The 25921-nt window shown below is 35.1% G+C and overlaps 2 protein-coding genes across 2 annotated transcripts; one reads left to right on the top strand and one right to left on the bottom strand.

The window, feature by feature from the left end:
* The first annotated feature begins 3305 nt into the window (after positions 1-3305).
* Positions 3306-24037, top strand: LOC121732621 (glucose dehydrogenase [FAD, quinone]-like). The gene is made up of 3 exons (XM_042122566.1): positions 3306-3441; positions 21501-21634; positions 22410-24037. The coding sequence occupies exons 1-3, from the start codon at positions 3306-3308 to the stop codon at positions 23997-23999; spliced, it is 1860 nt and encodes a 619-aa protein (XP_041978500.1). The 3' UTR covers positions 24000-24037.
* On the bottom strand, positions 4490-9884 carry LOC121732624. Its single transcript, XM_042122575.1, has 2 exons — positions 8828-9884; positions 4490-4584 (listed from the first exon to the last, which is right to left on the bottom strand). The coding sequence occupies exons 1-2, from the start codon at positions 9683-9685 to the stop codon at positions 4501-4503; spliced, it is 942 nt and encodes a 313-aa protein (XP_041978509.1). The 5' UTR covers positions 9686-9884; the 3' UTR covers positions 4490-4500.
* Positions 24038-25921: the final 1884 nt, after the last annotated feature.

Here is a 25921-nt window from a genome sequence, read left to right as displayed (position 1 = left end):
ATTCGTAATTTTTATCATGAGTATCAAAACTCACAGTAGCTGTATTGAGGTTGTTAGGTGAAGTAAACATTTAAAAATTGTCGATTCATGGATTTAGTATTTACGTAAAGTTCGACAAGGCTTTAAAGTTTAAATGAACATAAGCGGGAGCGCTGCCGGTCAAGGAGAACTGTCAAAAATGGCCTTTTTGTATGGTGGTAGCGTTAGTTCCTTTTTCCGCCTAGTTCATTAATTAGAGCTATTTAGAGCCTTGACGAGCTGCTGTAGTTCCTTTTTTCGCGACATTCATTTAAAATGATTTAAACTTTAAAGCCTTGTCGAGCTGTAGTAACTATAAAGAATTAAGTAAGTATGTATTTTTTATGATACTTACTAAATAATAATAAATAAATTGATCTGTGATTTCAGTCTCTCATGGAGAATTTCTTGTGTCGCACGGCAGTGTAGTTTTGAATCTTGTAACAGCAATGCACCAGGCGAAAATTATAAAATTACTGTCAATCGTCTGTTCCGCTGCTGTCGCAAGATATTATAGTTTAAAGACCCTTCAGCCCCATTAAAGTCCTATATATAAATAAATGTTGGCAACGGGTTTGCGGACGCCATAATAATATATTTCTACTATGTTTAATAATGTAACAAAAAAATGTTGGACCAATGGCCAATTTCCTCTAATAAGTATTGATATTGTAATATCAATACTTATTAAACGAAATTGGCCATGTAAATACTGTTATCGGGGTTGAATGTCGATAGCCGATTGTTTACGAGACTCGCTGATACGGTAATTGCTGCAATACATTAGCCCAAGAGCGCGAACAGCGAAATAGTTGGAATTGCCTTTAAGTAGCCGTTGGATCTACTCATATAGATACAGCATAGATGTTGCCTGCAAATTAGTTTAGTAGAAATTCTTTTACAGCGCGGTGACCGTACATTTTTGGTAAAGACAATTATTTTTTGTCCAGGGTGCCTCTATACTTGGACTTGACCTCACTCTCCCGGCCATACTGTCATCCATGGTCCGGTCGAGAGAAGCTTGGGAAGCGGTCTCCACCTTCTGCGAATCTGTTTTATTGCAGAAGGAGGCTGCCGAGAGGGTTCGGGAGGCCCAAGAGGACGCCGACCCCATGAGAAGAAGGCGAGGAGGGCGTAGGCGCGCTCAATACGAGCGCCAACTCCCGCCTTAAATGGGCTCGGGCGACGGATTGGGGAATCCGCCGCCCATTGCACGAGCTCGACCGGTTGAAGAGCGTCCGGTGCCTCGGACTGCTCTCCCGGAGATAGCGGCAGCTGTCGTAGACAGGCAGTCGCACGGCGGATGTTGCTGTGAAGCAAACGCCGCTAACTGGGCCGCTGCAGTTTCGCCCCTGGCGGGTCCGGCGGCCCAGCAACAAGCGGAGGAGGAGGCACCGGTGGGTTTTAGTGGGTAAACCTGGGTGCTCTTCCTTACCACAGCACCTGGGGAGTCCCACATATCCCGGCGGCCTTTTCCCCCGGGCCGTCGGGAATGCGTAACGCATTTCCCACTGTTATAAAAAAAAAAAAAAAAAAAGGGTGCCTCTATACATAAATTTCATTTCAAATTTTGCTTCAGCAGACGAGTAAGAAAAGAGTTAACACTTTAACAGACAGTCTGTCTCTCAAACCACTGAACATATTTTGCTGTTTGGTATGGAGATAATATGTAGAGTACCGAAATATCCTATGTACTTTACATAGGATATTTTTTATTCCTTAAAAATGTGCGGTTTCCACAATAAACGAATTTTTGGCGCAACGGAGTTGCGGGCGGCGTGTCCTATATTAAGTACTATTGTAACAATTTAGTGAATTTACCTAACCATTGTCATAGTTTGTATGTGTCGTAGGGTGATTTGACAAATAGGATTATCGCGAAAATTCTAGGGACTTCGCGAAAACACGGATAATTAGACAATGGTGATTACATTTTTCAACCTTACTGACAAAAGGTCGTGTAACGTGTTTTCGCGAAAACACGAGTCGCCTTAGTAAGATTGCGAAACGAATCGTTAGTTATTATCGAAAAAAATCACTGATTGGTCGGTTTAAGCACCTCACAACAACATCTTCTGTGATTGGTTGAAGACTTGATGTTTTAAATGTCAATTCATTGTCACGCGTTGTTTTTTTTGTGGTCGTTTTTGTAAGCGAGCTAGCAGTTTTTGATATTTTTTAATGTGTTTAAAACTGCAGTTGGACTTCAAAAATAGTGCGAAAAGTTATCTAAAAGTGTGTCTGTAAATACAAAATGACTGTAAATGACTGACTTTAATAAGAAGTAAAGTTCCTATGAAGAGGCATTATCATTTCTTACCCTTTATAATTCTATGGTGTAATACTTTAATGATACATAATATAGAAAAAGATAGTAACCAATCAGAATAAGAGCTGGCCAGTAAGCAAAAATCAAGCCAATCAGCGTTAAGAATGTGCAATGTTACTAAGGCAACTCGCGTTTTCGCAAAAAACCTAACTTTTTTATATTATCCATGTTTTCGCGAAATCCCTAGAATTTTCGCGATGATTCGATTTATCAAATCATCCTACGACATATGCATTCGCTTAAATGTAATGGAGTTGATTTATATATCAGATCGGTTATCTGTTAGATTTAGTGGACATTATGAATATTGTTATGCAAATACAGTTCATATCAGATAAAACATAACACAACATTATTTACCTACAACAATATTTTAAGTTATCTCAATTAGTGAGTAGTACTGCAGTGTACGTGTTTGACGCTTTTCGTTAATTTACTGGTGCTTAATATTTAAGTGAATAATGTTTTAATTATAACAAGAGCAAAGGTACACAATATAGTTTTGTTTTACTGGAAAGGCACAACACAAATCTTAGTGCAACATTGATTTAAAAATAACTAATTTGATTCTTAAACCTACTGAAGAGGTTTAATCATTTATCGTAAGGGGATTAAGTTAGTTATTTCTTATAATTTAAACCAAATTTTTGTAGTAAAATTATAATCATTAAGGTTCTATGGAACTATTACAGTTTAGTGCAAAAAATATCAGAAAAGAAAACCATCGTTTCAACCCCATTTAAATAAAAATAGCAATGCTTACTCGCGTGACGGTTCTGGTAAAAAAGTGGGCCCCGTGCGAGTTCTCGCCGGATTAGTTCCCGAACCCGTGGTAGGCATCATGTAGACGTTCAGAGAACATTTGCAAAAATTTATTCTGAATAAAAAAGTTTGAGTTTGAGTTTGACGACAGTTTAATCGTAGGCACTTTTTATAATTTCAGGCAACAATTACCGTCATGTCCTGCTTGTCAAGTCCCTGCGCTGTTGATGGTGCTGCCGGATCCACCTTCCTTAGCCTGGTCACCCACCTGCTGACCACGCAGTGTCTGATCTCCGAGGACTGGCCGAAAGACCAGAGGCATCGGGTATCAGGTATTTCGACTGTTATCTATTTTAAGTACGAACAGGGAAGTCAATTCATAGGAACATGGCAGACTAACGTGCTAAGTACTCACACGCGGTTTTGCTCGATAGTTTTACTCCAAATCGAGTAATAATTACTGTGTGGACCGCAAAACTGACAGCTCGAAGGCTCGCATCGAGCCGCTCGAAGGATTGATGGAACCGGATCGAGCCGGATTGATGGAATGAAATATATCCATTTAGAATAAAACTATCGAGCATTGCTAAATGTGGGGACGAAAGGCCGAGCCGCGGGTTTTGCTCGACGTAATTGCTCGATTCAGCAAAACCGTATGCGAGTACTTAGCATTATTAGGTCGATCAAGCATTGACTTAATATAGCCCGACCGAATAACGCAGGTTCACTGTTCAACGTCACAGGTCACACAGGTAGGGCCTGTGAATATATTTTTTTTATAGTAAGTACCTACTTCAAAATATAAGCACTTTACTACTTACTACGTACAAATAAATATTGAAAACACCATTCATTTTGCAGTGATAAAAATCCTTACTTGCGGTTTTTGTAATGTAGTGACTAATGACTAATGAGCACGGGCGTATATATAGCTTTGATAAGGGGGGGTCCCTAACATAAAAAAGCGGCCAAGTGTGAGTTGGACTCGCTCATGAACGGTTTTGCAGCAGCCTAAATACCTATTCTGCCTACGGACATGTGAAACAGGAGTCAGGTCAGCAGCAGCAGCGGTATAATTTAAAAATAGACTTAGTGATATCGCCTTTATTGGTCAGCTTTCACAAGCAGAGTGAACCCCTTTTTTCCGTTACCACCCTATTTATACATTTTATGATTATTAATTATTAACAACTACCTTCTTACATTTTTAAATATTAAATATTGTAAATATGTTCTGATTATTATTATTATAAGTAAGTATAACATTATTTTAAATTATATTTTATGATTAAGTAAGTATATTAAACGATTTTATAATTATTAATTATTATTTAAATTGGAACCAATCATTATTAGTAAAGTAATATAAATAAAGGTGTCATCACTGGAAGTCAGTTTTGTAACACTCGGCCATCCTGCACTTTGCTGTGTCCCACGGCAAATTGGTTGGTTTTCATTGCGTTATTCTTTTGTACCTGAAAGGAAATAAAAGGGGACAGTAACTGCACTAATAAAATAATATAGTGAACACAATTTTATAGTAATACAAAATAATATAGTGTTATTGTCATCAATACATCATCCAATATCCATGTTACGTTGAATTAATTTTAATTAAATATAAGATTAAATCATAGCTCTCAAATCACACAGAAATAAGTTGATTGTTGCATGTAATGTTTTGTTATATGGTTTCAGGTCACACAGATCTAAATAATTTGTTAGATATTATTTTAGTATCACACAGATCTAATTGATTATTTATTAGTTATTTTATTTGTTTCGAGACACACAGATCTAGTCTAGTACTAGATATTATATTTTAGTTGTGTCACACAGATCTAGAATTTTCACTAGATATAGTCGACATCACACAGATACTTATTATTTTAGAATCACACAGATAAGTCTAAATATCCTTATATTATTATGCTTTGAATTGGTAATAAGGCTGGAATTTAGTGCAAATGAAATTTAGAAAAAGAAAATTACGGAAAGAGTGTAAATTGACATTTAAATACACATATTATATTATTTTTAAGTTTTAACATAATTTTATTAATTACTATCTGCATAACAAACTTATTGACCAGATCACATTAGTGTGTAAAATAAATAAGTTCTACGCTTTAAACGAATGTTAAGGATTTAACATTTAAGTGTAATAATAAGTGTTTTATAAGTGTTTATACAACTATCACGTGATTTTTTACTTTCTAGCAAATCTATAAGGTCGTCCCTATCTACTTCCCTATCAGAATCGGTCGAACTATCTGAAATTGAGGATTGATAAGGGCGCAAGGCCTCTCCGGGTACCACAGCACTAAACTTTTTGTATCCTTTAATGCCTTTTATGCTGCTAATATGGTAACGGTCAATAGAATGGTCAAACTTAGTTATTTTATAAGGGCCCGTATACTGACTGCCTAATTTTTTGGTGACACCCCCAGTGTTATCACGAGACGTCCCGCCTTTCCAAAGTACTAATTCGCCTAAATTGTATTTCCTACATTTTTTATGTTTTTTATCGTAGCGATTTTTCATAACCGTCATGTATTGATCAATTTTATTTTTGGCTTGGATCCTCCGATCCCCTAACCTCTGAACTAAATCTGGGTGATCAATACTAGTCGAGGGGTAAGCAGGCAGAAGAGTGTTATTATGAGCGAACATTAAGCTGAAAGGAGTGCATCCAGTAACTGCATGTGGGGTGTTATTGATACCCCACACGACGTCAGATAATTTGTCGTCCCAGGTACACTCACTTTCCGCCGTAGTATTGAGTCCGTTAATAATGCTCCTGTTTACCCTCTCGACTTGGCCGTTAGAGCGTGGCGAGGCTATTGCATTTAAAACATGTTTAATCTGTTTTTCGACGACGAAATCTTTAAAATATCTACTCGTGAATGCTACGCCACGGTCCGTTATTATTCGGGATGGGTTTCCGAATATCGATATAATTTCGCGTAAATTTTTTATAGTCTCAACGGAACTAACACTACGCATGGGCCTAGCGAATACGAATTTGGTGAAAGAATCGATAACAACTAATATATAAATATTTCCATTACGGGATTTAAGAAAGGGACCCAAATGATCGGCGTGTAACGTGTGCATGGGTATGCTAGGCTTCTCTATAGGGTGCAGCTCGCCCTCAGTTTTACCGTAGTTTCCTTTGGCATAAGCACACTGTAAACAAGCCTTAACGTACTTTTTTATAAATCGAGTCATTCTAGAAAACCAGAATTGCGACTTAATAAGTTTTTCACATTTATCGAACCCCAAGTGGCCCGCTTGATCGTGATATTTTTGTAACAGGCTCCATTTCGAAAGCTTAGGTATCACAAATCTATTCCCGTAGAGGGTTTTACGAAATAAACGGCCGTCTAAAACTACGAAGTTATTTTTAATGTCCGAATTTTGAGTGTCCTCGCCGAGTTGTTTAATAATATGTTGTATATTGTCATCCTGTAGTTGCAAAGTTATAAGCCAATCGTCTTTATCAATGCTAAGAACTGAAACTGTATGTAAAGGATTGCGACTAAGGGCGTCGACGTGTCGCATGCGCTCCCCGGAACGATATTCTATCGCGATATCAAAATCTTGGATCGTGAGCCACCAACGAGCGATACGTGGAACGAGATCCTTTTTTGTGAGCGTGTTACGTAAAGCTGCACAATCAGTAATAACCGTGACGGGTATGCCAGTGAGGTATATCCGAAAACGTTTTAAGGACTCTACGACTGCCAGGGTCTCTAGCTCGTAGCTGTGGTAATACTGTTCCTCCCTTGAAGTAACACGGCTAAAGTAAGCTATTGGTTTTAGAGTATCGTCATTTTGGTATTGTAACATAATTCCTCCTAGACCTAACTTACTAGCATCCGTATGTAGCTCCGTTTTAGCACGTCGATTATAAATTGCCAGTACTGGCCTTTCAGTTAAAGCTGCCTTGAGATTTTCGAAAGATCGTTCCTGTTCGGGGCCCCACTCCCAGTTAACAGACTTTTTAGTGAGAACAGTAAGCGGACGAGCTATTTCGGCAAAGCCACGCACGAATTTTCGGAAATAGGAAGCGAGTCCAATGAATTGTCTAACCTCGTGTACGTTACGAGGACGCCTAAACTGCGACACACTTTCGATTTTAGCTAATCCTGGACGCACGGAGCCGGCAGTCACTTCGTGTCCTAGGTAGTTTATACTATTTTGCAGAAAGGAACATTTCTGTAAATTAAGTTTTAAGTTGGCACGGCCTAGAAGTTCGAGAACCTGCTGAAGTAAATCGATGCCCTCATCTATACTCACCGAAGGTATTGTCAAATCATCCAAATAAATTGCTAATTTATTGTTTAAAGGTTGTAATGCCTTTTGGATGAGACGAGAAAACACGGCGGGGGCGTCGGCCAGACCAAACGGCATCCGAAGGAATTCGTACTGCCCTGTCGATGTAACGAATGCAGTCTTATGTATAGAGTCTTCAGACATTCTAACTTGATAATAACTTTGCGCTAAGTCTAAAACAGTGAACTGCATTTTCCCTGAAAGCCGATTGATCTGGTCATCGATATGTGGAAGTGGATATCGATCCTTAATGGTCTGGTTGTTGAGAGCGCGGTAATCGATACATAAGCGGTAATCGCCCCCCTTTTTTTTTACCAATATTACAGGACTAGCATAATCCGAGTTTGACTCGCGAACTATTCCCGCTGAAATCAGTTCACTTATCTTTTCTTCGACCATACCCGCCTCCTTATATGACATTCTATACGGTTTCCTGTGTACCGGTACATCCGTTTTAGTATGAATACGCATCTCTAATAAACTAGTGCATCCTAGCTGATCACTACATCCTGCAAATGCCGTATTATATTGGTTCAACAAATCCAATAACCTACTACAATAAAATTCACCAATATCCCCAACCCTTATATCCGAAATGTCTATTGGTTTCGTTTGAACCGTATTTAAATCACTGCTAATTTGGCTATTCGAAAATAACATTACATCGGTTACGTCGAAAATGTCAGCCCTTGTGAGTAATTTACCCTTTTGAAAATAAATACACGTATCGCCTAAATTAGTTATTTGTAATGTATAGTCACCGAATTTTAAGATCGATTGCGGTATATAATACGATACATTGTCAAAATCGAAAATAATAGTCCGCGTCACGAGTAAACTGCTACTGTCTAAGTTATGTGTAACACAAACGTTAATTAAACGGGTATCCCCGGGCTGTAATTCAAGATCGTTCACTAAATACAAAGGGATTCTTTCTACAAAATCGTTAGAGCATAAATTAATATCGGATAAAAAGTGGGTACTATGAAAATTGCTATTTATGTTCGGTACTAACATAACAGTTTTATAGTTGGCTATGAGTGTTAAATTTGGATGTTTTAATATAGGGCTACCAATTATCATATTTAAATCCTTAAGATCCGTGTCGGTCACTTCAGCCTCACTATTTACACTAATGCTATCTATACTTATTGTGAATTTTACATTACCTAGTGACGTAATATACAAACCGCCAAAACCTCTCATTAACAAGTTTGATTTAAAAATATTTAACTTCAATTGCTTAACTGTCTCTAACGTTAGAATATTAACTTTACTTCCCGTGTCGATATAACCTAGTAATGCTACTCCGTCGACCATAATCTTTTTCTTATAAATATCTGATAGAATTTCGTAACTGTTATAATTAATCTTACATACCTGCACACTGCCGCGCTGGTCTTGTGATGCGTACCGTCGGAGCGCGTCGTCCGTCGCCCCAGCAGCATACCAGCAGGCACCGGAACTGTGGCCCAAGCGTTGACAGATCTGGCAGCGAGTGATGCGACAGTCCCTGGCTTCGTGACCGGTTTTGCGACAGTTGTAGCAAGTTTTTGGCAAAACGGTCCCACGACGCCAGCTCGACGTTTGCTCCGCCATTTTTGTACCAACGGCTTTGTAGTTTTCGAGCGATGATAGGAACCCGAAATATAGCTGTTCTGGTGTTTCGCAATTGTAGGCCTTCGCATTCGGTCGCAATTCAACGGGCAACCCACGAATAAGACACGAGGTAGCCGCGTCGCCTTTCAGCCCACACTTCTTGATCAAGGACATCTTTTCATGGAAGTACCTCGTCATGGTTTCGTCGTTGTTCTTCACCCTCGCTAGCATTTCTTCCAGCTGATCGACGTAATCCGTGGAGCGTGGGAAGGCGCACGTTAGATTTTGCTTCCACTGCGACCACGTGGCCGTGTAGTCCTCCAATTCGTCGTACCACTCCCTCGCAGCACCACGAAGGCGAATTTGCATCACGAAGATACGATCTTTCTCGTCCCAGGAATACATATCTCCGAGCTGGTCAATCTTACTTAGCCAGCCCTTTACATTTGTCGTTTTCTTACCTGGGTCGAGTTCTGGTATGACTTCCGCTTCGAGATGGTTAATTCTCCTCTTCTTGCTTGTAACCAGTGGACGTGGAGAGGGACAGGTCTCACTACCTTCGTTTGCCTCTTCATCCGATGATGTCTCGACGGGTTTCGGCCTCTTCTTTCCCAAGCCACAGCGATATGGACCCATCATGGTGTTGGAAAGGAAAAAAAAATTTGGTCTTCGTCCCACCTGATCCCACTTCTGAGATGAAACAGGAGTCAGGTCAGCAGCAGCAGCGGTATAATTTAAAAATAGACTTAGTGATATCGCCTTTATTGGTCAGCTTTCACAAGCAGAGTGAACCCCTTTTTTCCGTTACCACCCTATTTATACATTTTATGATTATTAATTATTAACAACTACCTTCTTACATTTTTAAATATTAAATATTGTAAATATGTTCTGATTATTATTATTATAAGTAAGTATAACATTATTTTAAATTATATTTTATGATTAAGTAAGTATATTAAACGATTTTATAATTATTAATTATTATTTAAATTGGAACCAATCATTATTAGTAAAGTAATATAAATAAAGGTGTCATCACTGGAAGTCAGTTTTGTAACACATGCTCTACAGTATAATAATTATTATTATATTGTAAATAGAAAAAAATACATGTACCTCGTCGATGAAAATCGGTGGGTACATAATATATTGTCGATTGGACAAGTAAGATGGATAGTAATGGGGGGTCTGGACCCCCAAGACCCCCCCCCCCCCCTTATATACGCCCATGCTAATGAGTAATGACTAATGACCGTGCATTTATCCGTACAAAAGTTATAGTCCTCTTTATCTGCCTACTTTCATCGAAACCAGTCCAATGACTATTAGTTGTATTATTACCTACTAGCTATTTGACCGAGCTTTGCTCGGTATTCGATAAAACACGAATAAAATGTCATTTTCTAAAAATGATTCCTAGCTAGATCGATTTATCGCCCCCGAAACCCCCTCTTATATCTTCATACAAGAATTACTCGTTTAAAGATATAAGAGATTGTTAACTGAATAGGCTCGGAGAGTTCCGAGCCTATTCAACTAACAATTGATAAGAAACTGCATGATGACTTTCAAATACATTTATTCTACAATATTATACAGTGGTACACTTTCGGGCAGAGATTCCTCTTACAATTGTTCTTCCGTCAAAATTCGCATCATACTGCGCTCTTGGGGTATTTATACACAATTTTTACCCGTCAACCCCCACTCCAAGTGAAGCGAACGTAGCCTTGGGATTGCACGTTATCAGTGTGGCCAGATTTAAATATTAAAACTACCATCTAATTTAGTCTAAAATAGTTAAGTTACAATAATTTAGTATTCTAAAAACAATAAACTAAGTACTGAATTACGTAAATCATAACATTCGGCCATCCGACAACGTGCAGCGTCCCGATGCACTCTTAAAACAATCATCAATGGTGCAATACATATAACATATTTTTAGTTATCTATACATTTTCACTATAAACTAACCTATTGTTATTTATATCAAATTAAATTTTACATTTAGAAAAACAATTCATTTGTTGTTTTGTTACAAACCGTGTAGAATGATAAAATATAATATAATAATTAATATTACAATATACAAACATTAATAAAACTAATATAACTTATAAGATTTTGTACAATAATTGCTTTGCAATTATATCAACCAACATTGTTGAAACAATAAAAACAAATGTGGTAATTACAGTATTATAGAAGTACAACTATCTAAAATTTTAGTTACTTATGCTGAATTTGTGAACTACACAAAAGCGCATTAGAATAATTATCTTAGCGATTCATTTAATAGAAATTACATAACTCGAGTGTCAAGAAAATAAAATTATATATCACAAAAAACTTAATAGAAACAAACGGCAATATTAAAAATAAGCTTAAATACTTAATAACATCTCACACAAGAAACAAAACAAAATAAAATTACCTATCTTAGGTACTTTATCAAATATCGCTGGTGATATAAACCTCTGGAAGTTTTAACAATTATTGGTCTTCCAATTTTACTTTTAAAGCTACTAGTATGGAACTTCACTTCAGCCGATTCTAATTTTATTTATCATTTGCATCTGTATAGATCTGTGATCATCTGATATTCCCAGAAAAAAACTAACTGTATAATAAATTATCTATATAGAACTTCAAATAGTAATCATCATATTCCCAGGAAAGTATATACTGAATTACATTTTTAAATATCAAGTAATTTAAAATTTATTTTATGTGGAGATGGGAATATATTTTATACACTTTATTAACTTACAAGACTACCCAAAATTAACAAATTTGTTTAAACCATGACATCTTCATGTTAAGCTTTTCTGCAGTAAAGAGCATACTTATGTAATGCCTTTATCACATTTTTCGAAACAATTGTTATAGTACAGCATTTTATAAACTATGCTTCTTTCTAAAATAAAATCTTGTTCAACATAAACTTATGGTAATCAAAAGGCAAAGGTTCAAGGGCAAATACTAAGATTCACTGCAAAAATATAACTTAACTATTAATAATCATAAAAACACAGACTGCATTGATACATTTTTAAATAATACCAAGAAATTACCGGAATTATTAATGAGTAATTTAATTATCATTTTAAATGACTTTCTTCTAATCATCTAAACCAGAGATAGTGTGATACATGCCTGATTTTCTATCGGTTCTCGAATAATTCGGGACTAACTTGGTTATATTTCTAAACATAATTATAGTTTTAAATCTAGATTCCACGAGCTCCAGATCAGGCATAAAACTATAATGTTGAGTCATTTCTATGTTTTTGCTTCGTCTTTAATCTAAATCTCACATGACCCTTAAATACTTTAGGCCAGTTTAGTAATACTAAGTAGTTTAAATAAGTAACTTGTCAGAAATAATAATAATAATAGTTGTTTGGCCACAAGCCCGCAACTTTGGAACAAACTCTTACAAAGGAGAATAGAAAACTACAATATCAACAATAATAATAATTAAGTAAAGGAGTTTTGACCTTAAACTTAAAAGTATTTTTTACTTTTAGAATTGTGATACCTATCGCTATCGTTTTTATTTTGTAACATTAGTAGAATATTAACCATTTAACATGAAGGAAGTCGGTTAAAAATAGATATCGTCCTGATGTGTAGGCAAAATTTTGCCATAACCAAATTTTGAAAAGCGTCCGAGTGTCGAATGAACGTTTAATACAATTCAAATAAAGTATGCTGATTGCCGGTCTTCCCCAAGTTGACCTTAACTATTTTCTACATATTCATTAAAAATTTAAAATATAAATGCGTCTAGTTTTACATTTGGGATCATCGATTGTTGTCTACCAAATACTCAATCTAGCGACCACGTGGAACTTTAACTTGACGAATTAAAAGAAAAACATCCCATTGACAAATCATATTAAATTCTACTTCGATAGCAGCTTTGCTAATTCTATTTCAACGAATAATAACCAAAATACTATACGACAGACTGTTATAAAAAATCTATATTTAATCAAAGATAAATGCAGTAGAATTTGACAATTTTAAAAGTAAAACACTAATGCAGTAGAATTTGACAATTTTAAAAGTAAAATACTAAAAGTGTGGACCAGAAATATAAGCCAACCCCTTTAAACTTCTCAATATGTACTTATAGTCCGAAGTAGATTTAAGGAAATATAATTAAACGGATCGAATCTTCACTTAGTAATTGTTTACATCAGTAACAGTAGATAGAATTGTCTCATCTCTTTGTTACCGTATTATTCGTAATCGTAACAATTTGAAGTTTTTTTATTTTTTTTTAAATAGGTATCTTAAAATTATTGACTAGGTATACGATTTTTATATACCACCGAATAGAAGCGAACAGTTTGTTTTATAAGAACAGAAATACAACATTACAGTGCTTTGATCTATCGATGATAGGAATCTTGTGGTAGCCATTTTTCTGGATATGACAAAAAAACGTTTGATTTTGTAGTTCGCAAAACTGATTGCTTTCAATGACACTACCGTTTACGAGGTAAAGCAAAAAGTTCGCTTAAAAATTGTTCATCCAATTGTCTACAAATTACAATATTATGTAAAAATAATAAATATCTAAAACACAAAAATGTTCCAGTAGAGTTACATTATAATTCTTAATCGTTATAGCTTAATAAGTTTAGCTTACCTCAAAAGAAGTTTCTTAGTCTCTTTCAGCTTTTACTTTATATAACTACTAGCTGACCCGGCGAACGTTTTGCCGTATAAATTATTTCTAGTATCAATATTTAAAAAGCAGATAAAAACCTATTCTCAGGTCCAACGAATGTACATACAAAATTTCATTAAAATCGGTTGAGGCGCTCTGGAGGAGCTTGCGAGCAAACACCGACACGAGAAAGTTTAACATAATAATTAATAATAATATATTAAATTCACTCACTCCTAACGCTATCAATCACAAAGAAGTGTTATTTGCAGTTGACATAACTTTGGCAATTATAATCGGGGCGAGCGAAGCGAGCCCAATAATAGTACCTAACACCTATATTCTACAATCTTTACATTTTGTGATACATGGAAAAACTGTCACGCCCATTGCTTTGTATGTTTAACATAGTAAGTGCTTTAACATAGTAATTTTTATTTATACCTATGTACCTAGATGCATTATTATCTAGCCAAGTCAAGGAGTGACGATGCGACACGAATATTGACATGGTGAATGTTGAACTTTCAGGATTAATAATATTGGATATTCACTGCAGCGTTTCTTAATTTCTAACAAAAACATTCTGAATACTAATTTTTAGTAGGAGCAAATGCACGAACCATTCTTTCAGGAAATAAATTCAAATTATTTAAGCCCCAGTAAAGACTTAACATCTATTTAAAACGAATTTAAGAACCTTAACATGGTCCAGTAGCCAAGAATGTTAAGAAACACGTGTCGAATTTCAAAAACTATCACCGCTTCGAAAGTTTTGTACGCCTCTAGAAAGGCAGAATGTATAGACACTTTTTTCCATTTCAGTCAACTCCAGTCTAAAATCTCAATTCAATCCATTTCACTCAAATTCACTTAATTGAATTCACTAAATTTCACTTAATCAAATTCAATAAATTTCACTTAATCAAATTCAATAAATTCCATTTAACAATTCAATAAATTCCATTTAACAATTCAATAAATTCCATTTAACAATTCAATAAATTCCATTTAACAATTCAATAAATTCCATTTAACAATTCAATAAATTCCATTTAACAATTCAATAAATTCCATTTAACAATTCAATAAATTCCATTTAACAATTCAATAAATTCCATTTAACAATTCAATAAATTCCATTTAACAATTCAATAAATTCCATTTAACAATTCAAAAATTTCATTTATTAATTCAAAAATTTCATTAAACAATTCAATAAATTTCATTTAATAATTCAATAAATTTCATTTAATAATTCAATAAATTTCATTTAATAATTCAATAAATTTTATTTAATAATTCAATAAATTTCATGATTTCAATAAATTTCATGATTTCAATAAATTTCATTAATAATTCAATAAATTTCATTTAATAATTCAATAAATTTCATTTAATAATTCAATAAATTTCATTTAATAATTCAATAAATTTCATTAATAATTCAATAAATTTCATTAATACAATAAATTTCATTAATACAATAAATTTCATTAATACAATAAATTTCATTAATACAATAAATTTCATTTAATAATTCAATAAATTTCATTTAATAATTCAATAAATTTCATTTAATAATTCAATAAATTTCATTTAATAATTCAATAAATTTCATGTAATAATTCAATAAATTTCATGTAATAATTCAATAAATTTCATTTAATAATTCAATAAATTTCATTTAATAATTCAATAAATTTCATTTAATAATTCAATAAATTTCATTTAATAATTCAATAAATTTCATTTAATAATTCAATAAATTTCATTAATAATTCAATAAATTTCATTAATACAATAAATTTCATTAATACAATAAATTTCATTAATACAATAAATTTCATTTAATAATTCAATAAATTTCATTTAATAATTCAATAAATTTCATTTAATAATTCAATAAATTTCATTTAATAATTCAATAAATTTCATGTAATAATTCAATAAATTTCATGTAATAATTCAATAAATTTCATGTAATAATTCAATAAATTTCATTTAATAATTCAATAAATTTCATTTAATAATTCAATAAATTTCATTTAATAATTCAATAAATTTCATTTAATAATTCAATAAATTTCATTTAATAATTCAATAAATTTCATTTAATAATTCAATAAATTTCATTAATAATTCAATAAATTTCATTTAATCTAATTCACTAAATTTTGTTTAACCCATCTAAATCCAAATTTCATTCAGTCCAAATTTATATTATTTTAATTCAAATTTCATTTTATTCAAATTTCATTTTATTCAAATTTCATTTTATTCAAATTTCATTTTATTCAAATTTCATTTTATTCAAATTTCATACAATCCAAATTTCATGCAATTCGAATTTCATTTAATTCGAATTTCATTTAATTCAAATTTCATTTAATTCAAATTTCATTTAATTCAAATTTCATTTAATTCAAATTTCATTTAATTCAAATTTCATTTAATTCAAATTTCATTTAATTCAAATTTAATTCAAATTTCATTTTATTCAAATTTCATTTTATTCAAATTTCGTTTAATTCAAATTTCGTTTAATTCAAATTTCGTTTAATTCAAATTTCGTTTAATTCAAATTTCGTTTAATTCAAATTTCGTTTAATTCAAATTTCGTTTAATTAAAATTTCATTTTATCCAAATTTCATTTCATCCAAATTTTATTTAATCCAAATTTCATTTCATCCAAATTTCATTTATTGCAAATTTCATTTTTTCCAAATTTCATTTATTCCAAATTTCATTTATTCCAAATTTTATTTAATCCAAATTTTATTTAATCCAAATTTTATTTAATCCAAATTTCATTTCATCCAAATTTCATTTTTTGCAAATTTCATTTTTTCCAAATTTCATTTATTCCAAATTTCATTTAAAACAAAACTTTTAATAGAAACTTTATTACTTTAATCAGTGGTTCACTCCACAGTTCTTAATAAGAAAATGATACTGTTGAAATTGGGTTTAAAATTTTCAGTGCACATACCTTTGGGTTTTCTGAATCGTTCATTCTATTAACTTTGATCAGTGGTTCACTCCACAGCGACTTTGATCAGTGGTTCACTCCACAGCAACTTTGATCAGTGGTCCACTCCACAGCAACTTTGATCAGTGGTCCACTCCATAGCAACTTTAATCAATATTGCACTCCATAGCAACTTTAATCAATGGTTCACTCCACAGCATTCATGAAAACAAAAATGATCTAGTTATTGAATCGACCCCTTGAAATTGACAATAAAAAGGATAAACTGCAATAAACAGATCTCATACTATCATATTAGCATAAACCATTTCGATTTCATAGAATTAGAATGTTAGAAAAGGCATTCCATACAATCGTTAGCGCGAAAATGTATCACTCTCGAAAAGAGTGAGCTCACTCATCTGAGAGCAGTGTGCCTTAGGACGCATTAGTATTTTGATATCGTTGTTCGATTTATCTATATTACTTGTTTGGTTATCTTTCCAAGCAAAATACTTGATCATGTCCAACCATTCAGGTCATTATTAATTATTTCATTTCTTTTATTGAACAAACAATTAGTTAAGTAATTCTGTACCAAATATTTACATAATACATCATAGATAATATATATTAGCTAAAATCTTGCACATCACTAAAAAAATACTAGTTATGAATATTCTTTTTGGCGTTTTGAAATCTTGTAATAAAAAGGATATTTTATCAACTTCCATATTATGTAGGCTCTTTGCTATTCATAAAAATAAAAGTTATATTGGAGTAGTGTAATGCGAATTGTGTATAATTGCAGCTATAAGCAGTCCAAATGTGAACTACATGTGGTGTGCACTGTCGAAGAGTAGCCTCGACCAAGTGACATGTATAATGAATGATGCATGTTAAAATGTAATCTTAACTCACTGTCGAAGAGTTGCCTCGACCAAGTGAAATTTATAGTGATGTTAAAATGTAATGTTAAATTCACTGTCGAAGAGTTGCCTCGACCAAGTGAAATGTGTAATGATGCATGTTAAAATGTAACTCACTGTCGAAGAGTTGCCTCGACCAAGTGAAATGTGTAATGATGTCAAAATGTTATGTTAAATTCACTGTCGAAGAGTTGCCTCGACCAAGTGAAATGTGTAATGATGCATGTTAAAATGTAAGATTAACTCACTGTCGAAGAGTTGCCTCGACCAAGTGAAATGTGTAATGATGTCAAAATGTTATGTTAAATTCACTGTCGAAGAGTTGCCTCGACCAAGTGAAATGTGTAATGTTAAATTCACTGTCGAAGAGTAGCCTCGACCAAGTGGAAGGTATTATGTGTGTGGTGCGTGATTGTTACGTGTATCGAGTTCTTTCTACTCCGCAACGTATTTTTCAAATGCCTCTTGTTGCAAAGTAATAATGACTGAATTAAATAATTTTATATTACTTGTAAAAATCTCAGATACTCTAATACTCAAGTAAATTAAAACATCTCATCTTCATTATAAGATATAACTCTCGAATGCACAAATTAATTTTTCATATAAAAATTTCACATTTGATAATCTAAAATTATCGAAAACAAAATTATTTCATTACAGTAAAAATCATTTCATAATAACTGTCGGCTCAATTTAAATAAACACACTTTACAAAGAAACATCAACTACACAAAAGAAAAATAGATAGGACATACCAATTATACTCACCGCGTACTAATTACTATTGTTAAAGAAGTTTGTTATACGAAGATGCTGCACTTTAAAACGATTTACCTCAATGTACGCAACATCTACATCGACTTTCAGAACACAGCTAATAATATATATTTGTATGGCGATTGCACCTTCATGATACTTTCAGCTGTTAACATACTTTTGAAAAATATTTTAAAAGTACCCTACATTCTTTTCATATTAATTGTATGTGAATATTTCAAATCATTGTATGCTATCATTAGATAACTCTTTTACTACTATTACTTTTCAGATTTCTTATCTGGGAGCATCGTTACACTTATGAGAAATAAAGATATTTAATCCCAGTTAAGAAATTTAATAATAAGTGAATATAAAGTGAGCGTACCTGGATTTTTCTCCCTCTTCTGAGATGATAAGAAACTGCATGATGACTTTCAAATACATTTATTCTACAATATTATACAGTGGTACACTTTCGGGCAGAGATTCCTCTTACAATTGTTCTTCCGTCAAAATTCGCATCATACTGCGCTCTTGGGGTATTTATACACAATTTTTACCCGTCAACCCCCACTCCAAGTGAAGCGAACGTAGCCTTGGGATTGCACGTTATCAGTGTGGCCAGATTTAAATATTAAAACTACCATCTAATTTAGTCTAAAATAGTTAAGTTACAATAATTTAGTATTCTAAAAACAATAAACTAAGTACTGAATTACGTAAATCATAACACAATCAAATCCATCTTTATTAATGTATTAACGTAATAAAATCATCCTTAATATTATATTCTTCCAGAAATCATAATCCGGCCGTAATCCGCAGAGCTAACACTCAGCTAAGTAAATAACCCCGGACCAATATTGACTCACCTTTTCCTATATTTTGTTCACTAGAAGCTCCAACTTTGTCGTGGAACCCTCGTTTGCGGTGGAAATAATCCTTTTTCGAATATTTAAGGCCATTTATAATATTTAGGTTTAAATGTTTTTAATTATTAATAGAAAGGACGAGCGACTCGTCCACTTACGTCCATGAGAGAAATTATTGATTAATAGGTATTATCTACGTAATTTGGTCGGGTTATGACGACTCAATGTTAGTCGTGTTTTAAGTCAAGACCGATTTAATTACTGTGAAAGCACCAACCATTAAATACCTACGTCATTTGGTCGGATTATGTACTTACGGTCATCTTAATGAAAGTCCTCATAGTATTATGTCGGCGGGGACCGGGGTTAAACATAATGCAACTTACAACTTACAAACAAGAAAAATATGTAGGTCTCCCAATTGCCTAATAAACTTCTCTGATAGTACATGTGTACTTTCTGACAACTCCGGGGAAGAAATTAGATAATTTTAGTTTCTTGTCGAAAAGTCCGACACCCCGTCTGCTCCAGTAGGAACTAATCAGTCAATGTTTAATAAGCTAAGTGCGGACAGCGGCGCGGGTAATCCCCGCCTTATGATACTCCTAATTATTATCCCCAGCTTAGGATTAGTTCACATTCACGTAGAGTCACCACAGCGCAAACCGTAAAAATTAATGAAAAGTGAAATTTCAAAAAGTCATGGTGGGCAAATACGAAATTGTAGGGATATTAATAAAGGCGAGATTATGTTAAAGACAACTAAAACTATATCATTAGATAATAATTGATTAAATATTTGCTGAACAAATTTTTCGGAAATCGAAGTAACTTGAGGAAAAAAGGAACACTGCGGCATTCTTACTTGGCTGATATTATAAAGGTTAAGTTTCGTTAAAGTGTATCCAGTCTATTTTCATATTTACGAACGCACTTAAATCTTATAGGCTCATTTTTACACGCACAATATGTAAGGGTGATCACTGATCTCCAAAAGTCTCCAAAGCCCAAAGCTGCCTTCGACTGCGGGTCTGAATTGACCCTCGACCTTATTACGTGAGAACTGAACCGTCACGACTCACGTCTGCATCGCCGGCTCACGGGGGTTCCCCTGTCTTCAGAGTGTCATGATTAATGGTGTAGTCGTAATATGTAAAACGTCTTGGATTATAACAGCTATACAGAATTGTGTTGCGAGTTTCTTACGCCGGTTCTTCTCGCCGGGTTAGTTCCCGAACCGGCGGTAGGCACCGTAGTATCGACGTTCGGTAAAGTTTTTGTAAAAAAATTACTCCGAATAAAATATTTTTGATTTTGATTTTGTAGATACACTAGAACATTATCTAATGTGTGTTAGACGGGTCTTCACCATAGAGTTAATATTCTCTTCCTGATATTTATAGTCTGTACGTAGATAAGTAATAACTATTGTTTATTTATATCACTGTAATATGACCATTGTAAAAAAATGTAACTTTTTAAGTGACTGTATGACTTCTGAGAATAAATTCTTTAAACTTAAACCTAATTTAAAATTCAGCTTTACTTACTACACAAGAATACACGATTATTTGCAAGAACAAAACTTGGTTGCGTGGCTTGGATTTAGATTCAACAAAATCTTGCAATCTGTAATGATTTGTCGTGCAAGACAGGGGATCATTCTTATAACTCAAATGACGCCATGATCGCAGCCTATCTAACTCGCAAGTGGGAAAGAAACCACCATTCGACGAATGAGAATCTGGCCCAGGTCAACATTAAAATGAATCGTGTATATTCTTGTATGATTGAATAAAGTTTAATTCTGAATAGCTATCTTGAACATGCACCTATGGCGTCGGCCCCACTGCGTGCGGTCTGGCGGTCAGAGCTCCTAGCTAGTCGGACTGCAACCTAGTTCTAAGCCACATAGGTTACAGAGATCGCGGAACGCAGAATACAGCGGGGCTAAAATGGTCACATAGCAATTCCTCTCAATCAATTCAGCAAATGAAATGAAAACTGTCAAACTGACAAATGTCAAATTAGTACGAATTAATGAATTGCAACTTGCAAGCAGACCTGCATTTTGGTATTTTAAAAAAGTGAATCATATTATGATGAATCATATATGAATGAAAGTGAATCATATATGATTCTCCAAAGCGACCATTTTAGCCCCACTAAATTCTGACCGTTAGACAGCATGATGTGGGCCGACACCAAAAGTTTTAATATTTTCAATTCAAGATGGCGACTCATTCGACTTCATCGTGGTTGGCGCGGGGACTGCCGGTTCGCTGCTGGCCAGCCGCCTCACCGAGCTCGAGGAGTGGAAGGTGCTACTGGTGGAGGCAGGAGGGGACCCGCCCTTGGAGAGCATTGTAAGTGTAATGATAAACCTATAAGGGCCTCAAACGTTAAGCAACTCACTAGATGACTGGTGGTAGGACCTCCCAAATAGAGTTCTCCTGCAAATTCATACCTACGTTAAATAAGGCCATTGCGAGTAAATAATATAAAAATAGGTTTAGGTACCTATGATACCTATATTTGCTAGTTAATTGTACAATGTCACAACTACTACAAAATTTCATGTTAGAAAACTTTGTTTATAAATGTGTTCGATACTGTTTAAGTTACCTATTGTACCAAATGAACATTGGAAACTTAAGTTATACATAAGTAACTTTAATGTGTAAGTGATTTGGTCACTTATACTTACTTACATCTTTTTTTGTTATGAAATAAGGGGCAAACGAGCAAACGGAGCACCTGATGGAAAGCAAATTCCGTCGCCCATGGACACTCGCAGCATCAGAAGAGCTGCAGGTGCGTTGCCGGCCTTTTAAGAGGGAATAGGGTAATAGAGGAGGATAGGGATGAGAAGGAAAGGGATTAGGGGAGGGTAGGGAAGGGAATAGGGTAGGGGATTAGGCCTCCGGTAAACTCACTCACTCGGCGAAACACAGTGCAAGCGTTGTTTCACGCCGGTTTTCTGTAAGAACGTGGTATTTCTCCGGTCTAGCCGGCCCAATCGTGCCAAAGCATGGCTCTCCCACGTCTAAATCATACTACAGCAAAAACATCTACAGCAAAAACATTCAAGATCTTACATTCTTTCTTTATAATTCCATAAAATATATTTTTCCTTTCTAGATACCGAATTTCTCCGGCGACACGCACAGAAGTGATCAAGTTTGGCAGTACCATACTGAGGTGGACAACACGACCAACAGGGGCTGCGCAGACGGCAGGTCGTTCTGGCCTCGTGGCAGAATGATCGGAGGCACGGGATCCATCAACGGAATGCTGCACATGAAAGGAAGTCCAGGGGACTACGAAGCATGGCGTCTACAAGACGAGAGTTGGGATTGGCAGAACATCCAAAAGTATTTCAAGAAAAGCGAGCGAATGATGGATCCGTACATCCTAAATAATCCAGAGCTAGTTAATAATCACGGCACGGAAGGAGAGTTTATCATAAATGAACTGAATTTTACTCATACAAACATACTGCACATGTTAGAGGAGTCGTACAAAGAACTGGGTCTCAAATATTTAGATGATTTGAATGGACCTACCCAAATTGGATTTGGAAAGCTCCGAGGAGGGATTCATGAAGGAAAGAGAGTGAGTACAGCGACAGCTTTCTTAAATCCAATTAAAGAGAGAAACAATTTGTACATTTTAAAGAATGCATTCGCTAGTAAAATAATTTTCAGAGAATCCACTGTTATAGGAGTGGAAGTCGTATTGGAAGATAAAACAAAGGCTACATTTTTTGTTTCAAAAGAAGTTATCATAAGTGCTGGAACTATTAACACTCCTGTCTTATTAATGCAATCAGGTATTGGGCCTAAAGAGCATTTAGAAGAAATTGATATTGATGTAATATCTGATTTGAAAGTTGGTGAAAACTTGCAAGATCATGTGAGAATACCGGTACCTGTTACTTTTGATACAGGCGCCGAATCAGAAGATGAAATGTACTGGCATAAAGCTACAGCCAAGTATTTGTTAGAGAGAAGCGGTCCTCTATCTAAGAATTACCACCAACCCAATATAAACGCATTTCTATCTGCTCCAGATGGCAAAGCGATGCCTGATGTTCAAATCGACCACAACTATTTCGTTCCTAACACGACCTACCTCTTCTCCATCTGTACTAAAATAATGTCAATGGACGATGAAATCTGCAGACAAATCGAATCCATGAACGCCGAAAGAGAGCTAATAATATTCTTCGTGTCACTTTGCAGACCACACTCCAGGGGGAAAATTCTGCTACGTTCCACCAATCCTTTTGACCATCCGAAGATATTTTCGAAATACTTCAGCGATAGAAGAGATATGGACACTTTTATTGAGAACCTAAAGCGGGTCTCGGAGATCACAAATACAGAAAGTTTTAGGAAAGTCGACGCTCGGTTGGAACGGATATATTTCAAGGACTGCGATGGATACGACTTCAAAAGTGACGATTACTGGGAGTGCATGGCTAGAACTGTCACCTACAACGTATACCATCCTGTAGGGACGGCTAAGATGGGAAGACGCGATGATGCCGATGCTGTAGTGGATCCCCGGCTGAGGATGCTCGGTGTGGAGGGTCTGAGGGTGGTGGACGCGAGCGTCATGCCAACCATACCGAGCGTGAACACCAACGCGGCGGTGATGATGATCGCCGAGCGCGCAGCTTACTTCATAAAGTCCAGCTATATTAAAGCAGTAAATGACGAGTTATAACTTATAGTAATTTCCGAAGTTGGATATTATTTTTTTACTACCGTCTTAAAGTAGACATTAAAAGTTGTAAGTTTTGATGACCATGCGCAAAAGTTTTGTTTATTTAGCTCGTTCAGTACACAGTTCATATCGAAACGAGATGAGACGAGGTGCAGACTGCAGAGTAGTGATTTGGTCTTATAGTCATGACTCATGACTCATGACATTCGTGGCTTGTATGTCACCTACAGCTAAAGCTTAGGCCAAACCTACGCGACGAGGCGACTGCGAAGCGGAGCGTCAAGTTGTCAAATGTGTGTTTTGTATACAAAGTAGTTACTTACCGCGTTTTGCAGCGCGTGTGCATCTACCACATGTGTAATACAGATGACCACATTTTTTCGCAACCTTGTGGTGTGGTTGTGGTACGTGTAGGTCAACCCTATGGGTAAAAGGCAGTGCGGACGCAATACCTTTTTCTCCCAGTGTTAAACAAGTGACACTATATAAAATGAATATATCTAAATGTAATAATTGTAGCATCGCGGTCGTAACCTAGGATCGAGTTAAACAAATCTACGTTGAATGACGACGTCGTATAATCGTGCAGACGTCGTATAGTATATAATAGATGTAGTGTCGTATAGTTGTCACTAGTTTACGCGGGCGATGGCCAATAAATCCTTAGAGATATTTACAGTCGGCTGATCCGCAGTATGTCATACAGTTACAGTATAGAAACTCTGCTGTTTTTAGGATCAAACTCAACAAAGGAACAAGTTTAACACCCATCCGACATTGTACAGCATTGTCTTGTTACTTCAAGTTTCCTGAGATCACGCTGATGTATTTTGATCATAACGATTTTAAAACGAGCGATGCTGCATCGCTTTAATACTTCAAGCTATCTGAAACATAAAGTTAATATACCTAGCGGAATAGAGAAACAAACGCCTGGGCAAGAGAGATGTCACTAGCAGTAACACTGCGTGGTAAAAAGAGACGTGTGATACATGACAGCAGCACTCTTTTTTTGACGTCCAGTCGGCACGTGCCGCACTTTGACAATTTAATTCATGAAGCCCTAAGCGGCCGCATCCGGCCGCGATAACAATAGATAAGCTATTGTGTCTCGTTATTCCACGATCGATGGGTCTCATACAAATCTTGTGTAAGTGTATACGTAGACATATTTTTACAAACAGATGAAACCAATTTCGGTTTCGTTTGACAGCTCGAGATTGTTGCTCTATTCCGCTAGGTACGGTATATTAACTTTATGATCTGAAATGACGCTAATATGCGTGTGCCCGTTTCAGTTGTCTAGCATGGAGCTGGTCTACTGTTATATTATTTATATTGTGAGTAATGTTAGTAGTCTAGCTCGTGTAGATAAAACTTGTTCGAAGCCACAGAAATTACAGTTCACAAAATGTTTAGATAATAGCGCGGGTAAACGTAAGCTACGGATTAATGATTTAATACCTGTTCGCTAAACAATATGAAGTACCCTAAACTAAATAACTAAATATTATTTTAACCTAACTGAACTAACGGTTATTATTATGTTTTCGGCATGTGGGTTTAAGCAGTAGATTATACAGGGTGTAACAAAACAAAATGATAATACGTCTTTAGGGTGTGTACGGTATGAGTCCCCTGTTTTACTATGAAAGTTTACTGTGAAAGTAGTAGCACTGAGGCGATGGCCCATATAAATTACAAAAAAAAAACAGTTCTTTAAGCGCTGCTACTTTCATAGAGGTGTGAGTTTACTGGAGGCCCAATCCTCTACCCTTTTCCCTTCCCTACCCTACCCTGTTCCCTTCACTACCCTCCCCTACCCTATTAACCTATTCCCTCTTAAAAGGCCGACAACGCATCTGCAGCTCTTTTGATGATGCGAGTGTCCATGGGTGACAGAAGTTGATTTCTATCAGGGG

The sequence above is a fragment of the Aricia agestis genome, chromosome 12, assembly GCF_905147365.1.
Source record: "Aricia agestis chromosome 12, ilAriAges1.1, whole genome shotgun sequence".
Classification (NCBI taxonomy): Eukaryota; Metazoa; Arthropoda; class Insecta; order Lepidoptera; family Lycaenidae; genus Aricia; species Aricia agestis.
Note: the sequence above shows the minus strand (reverse complement) of the source record. Positions and strands in the feature narration are given on the sequence as shown.

What these genes read in the sequence shown, in the direction of transcription:
- LOC121732621 (XM_042122566.1), top strand. Translation starts at nt 3,306, where the DNA reads ATGTCCTGCTTGTCAAGTCCCTGCGCTGTTGATGGTGCTGCCGGATCC. An exon ending in CCAGAGGCATCGGGTATCAG is followed by an intron (nt 3,442 to 21,500) that starts GTATTTCGACTG and finishes TTTCAATTCAAG; the next exon opens with ATGGCGACTCATTCGACTTC. An exon ending in ACCCGCCCTTGGAGAGCATT is followed by an intron (nt 21,635 to 22,409) that starts GTAAGTGTAATG and finishes TTTCCTTTCTAG; the next exon opens with ATACCGAATTTCTCCGGCGA.
- LOC121732624 (XM_042122575.1), bottom strand. Translation starts at nt 9,685, where the DNA reads ATGATGGGTCCATATCGCTGTGGCTTGGGAAAGAAGAGGCCGAAACCC. An exon ending in ACCAGCGCGGCAGTGTGCAG is followed by an intron (nt 4,585 to 8,827) that starts GTATGTAAGATT and finishes ATTTCCTTTCAG; the next exon opens with GTACAAAAGAATAACGCAAT.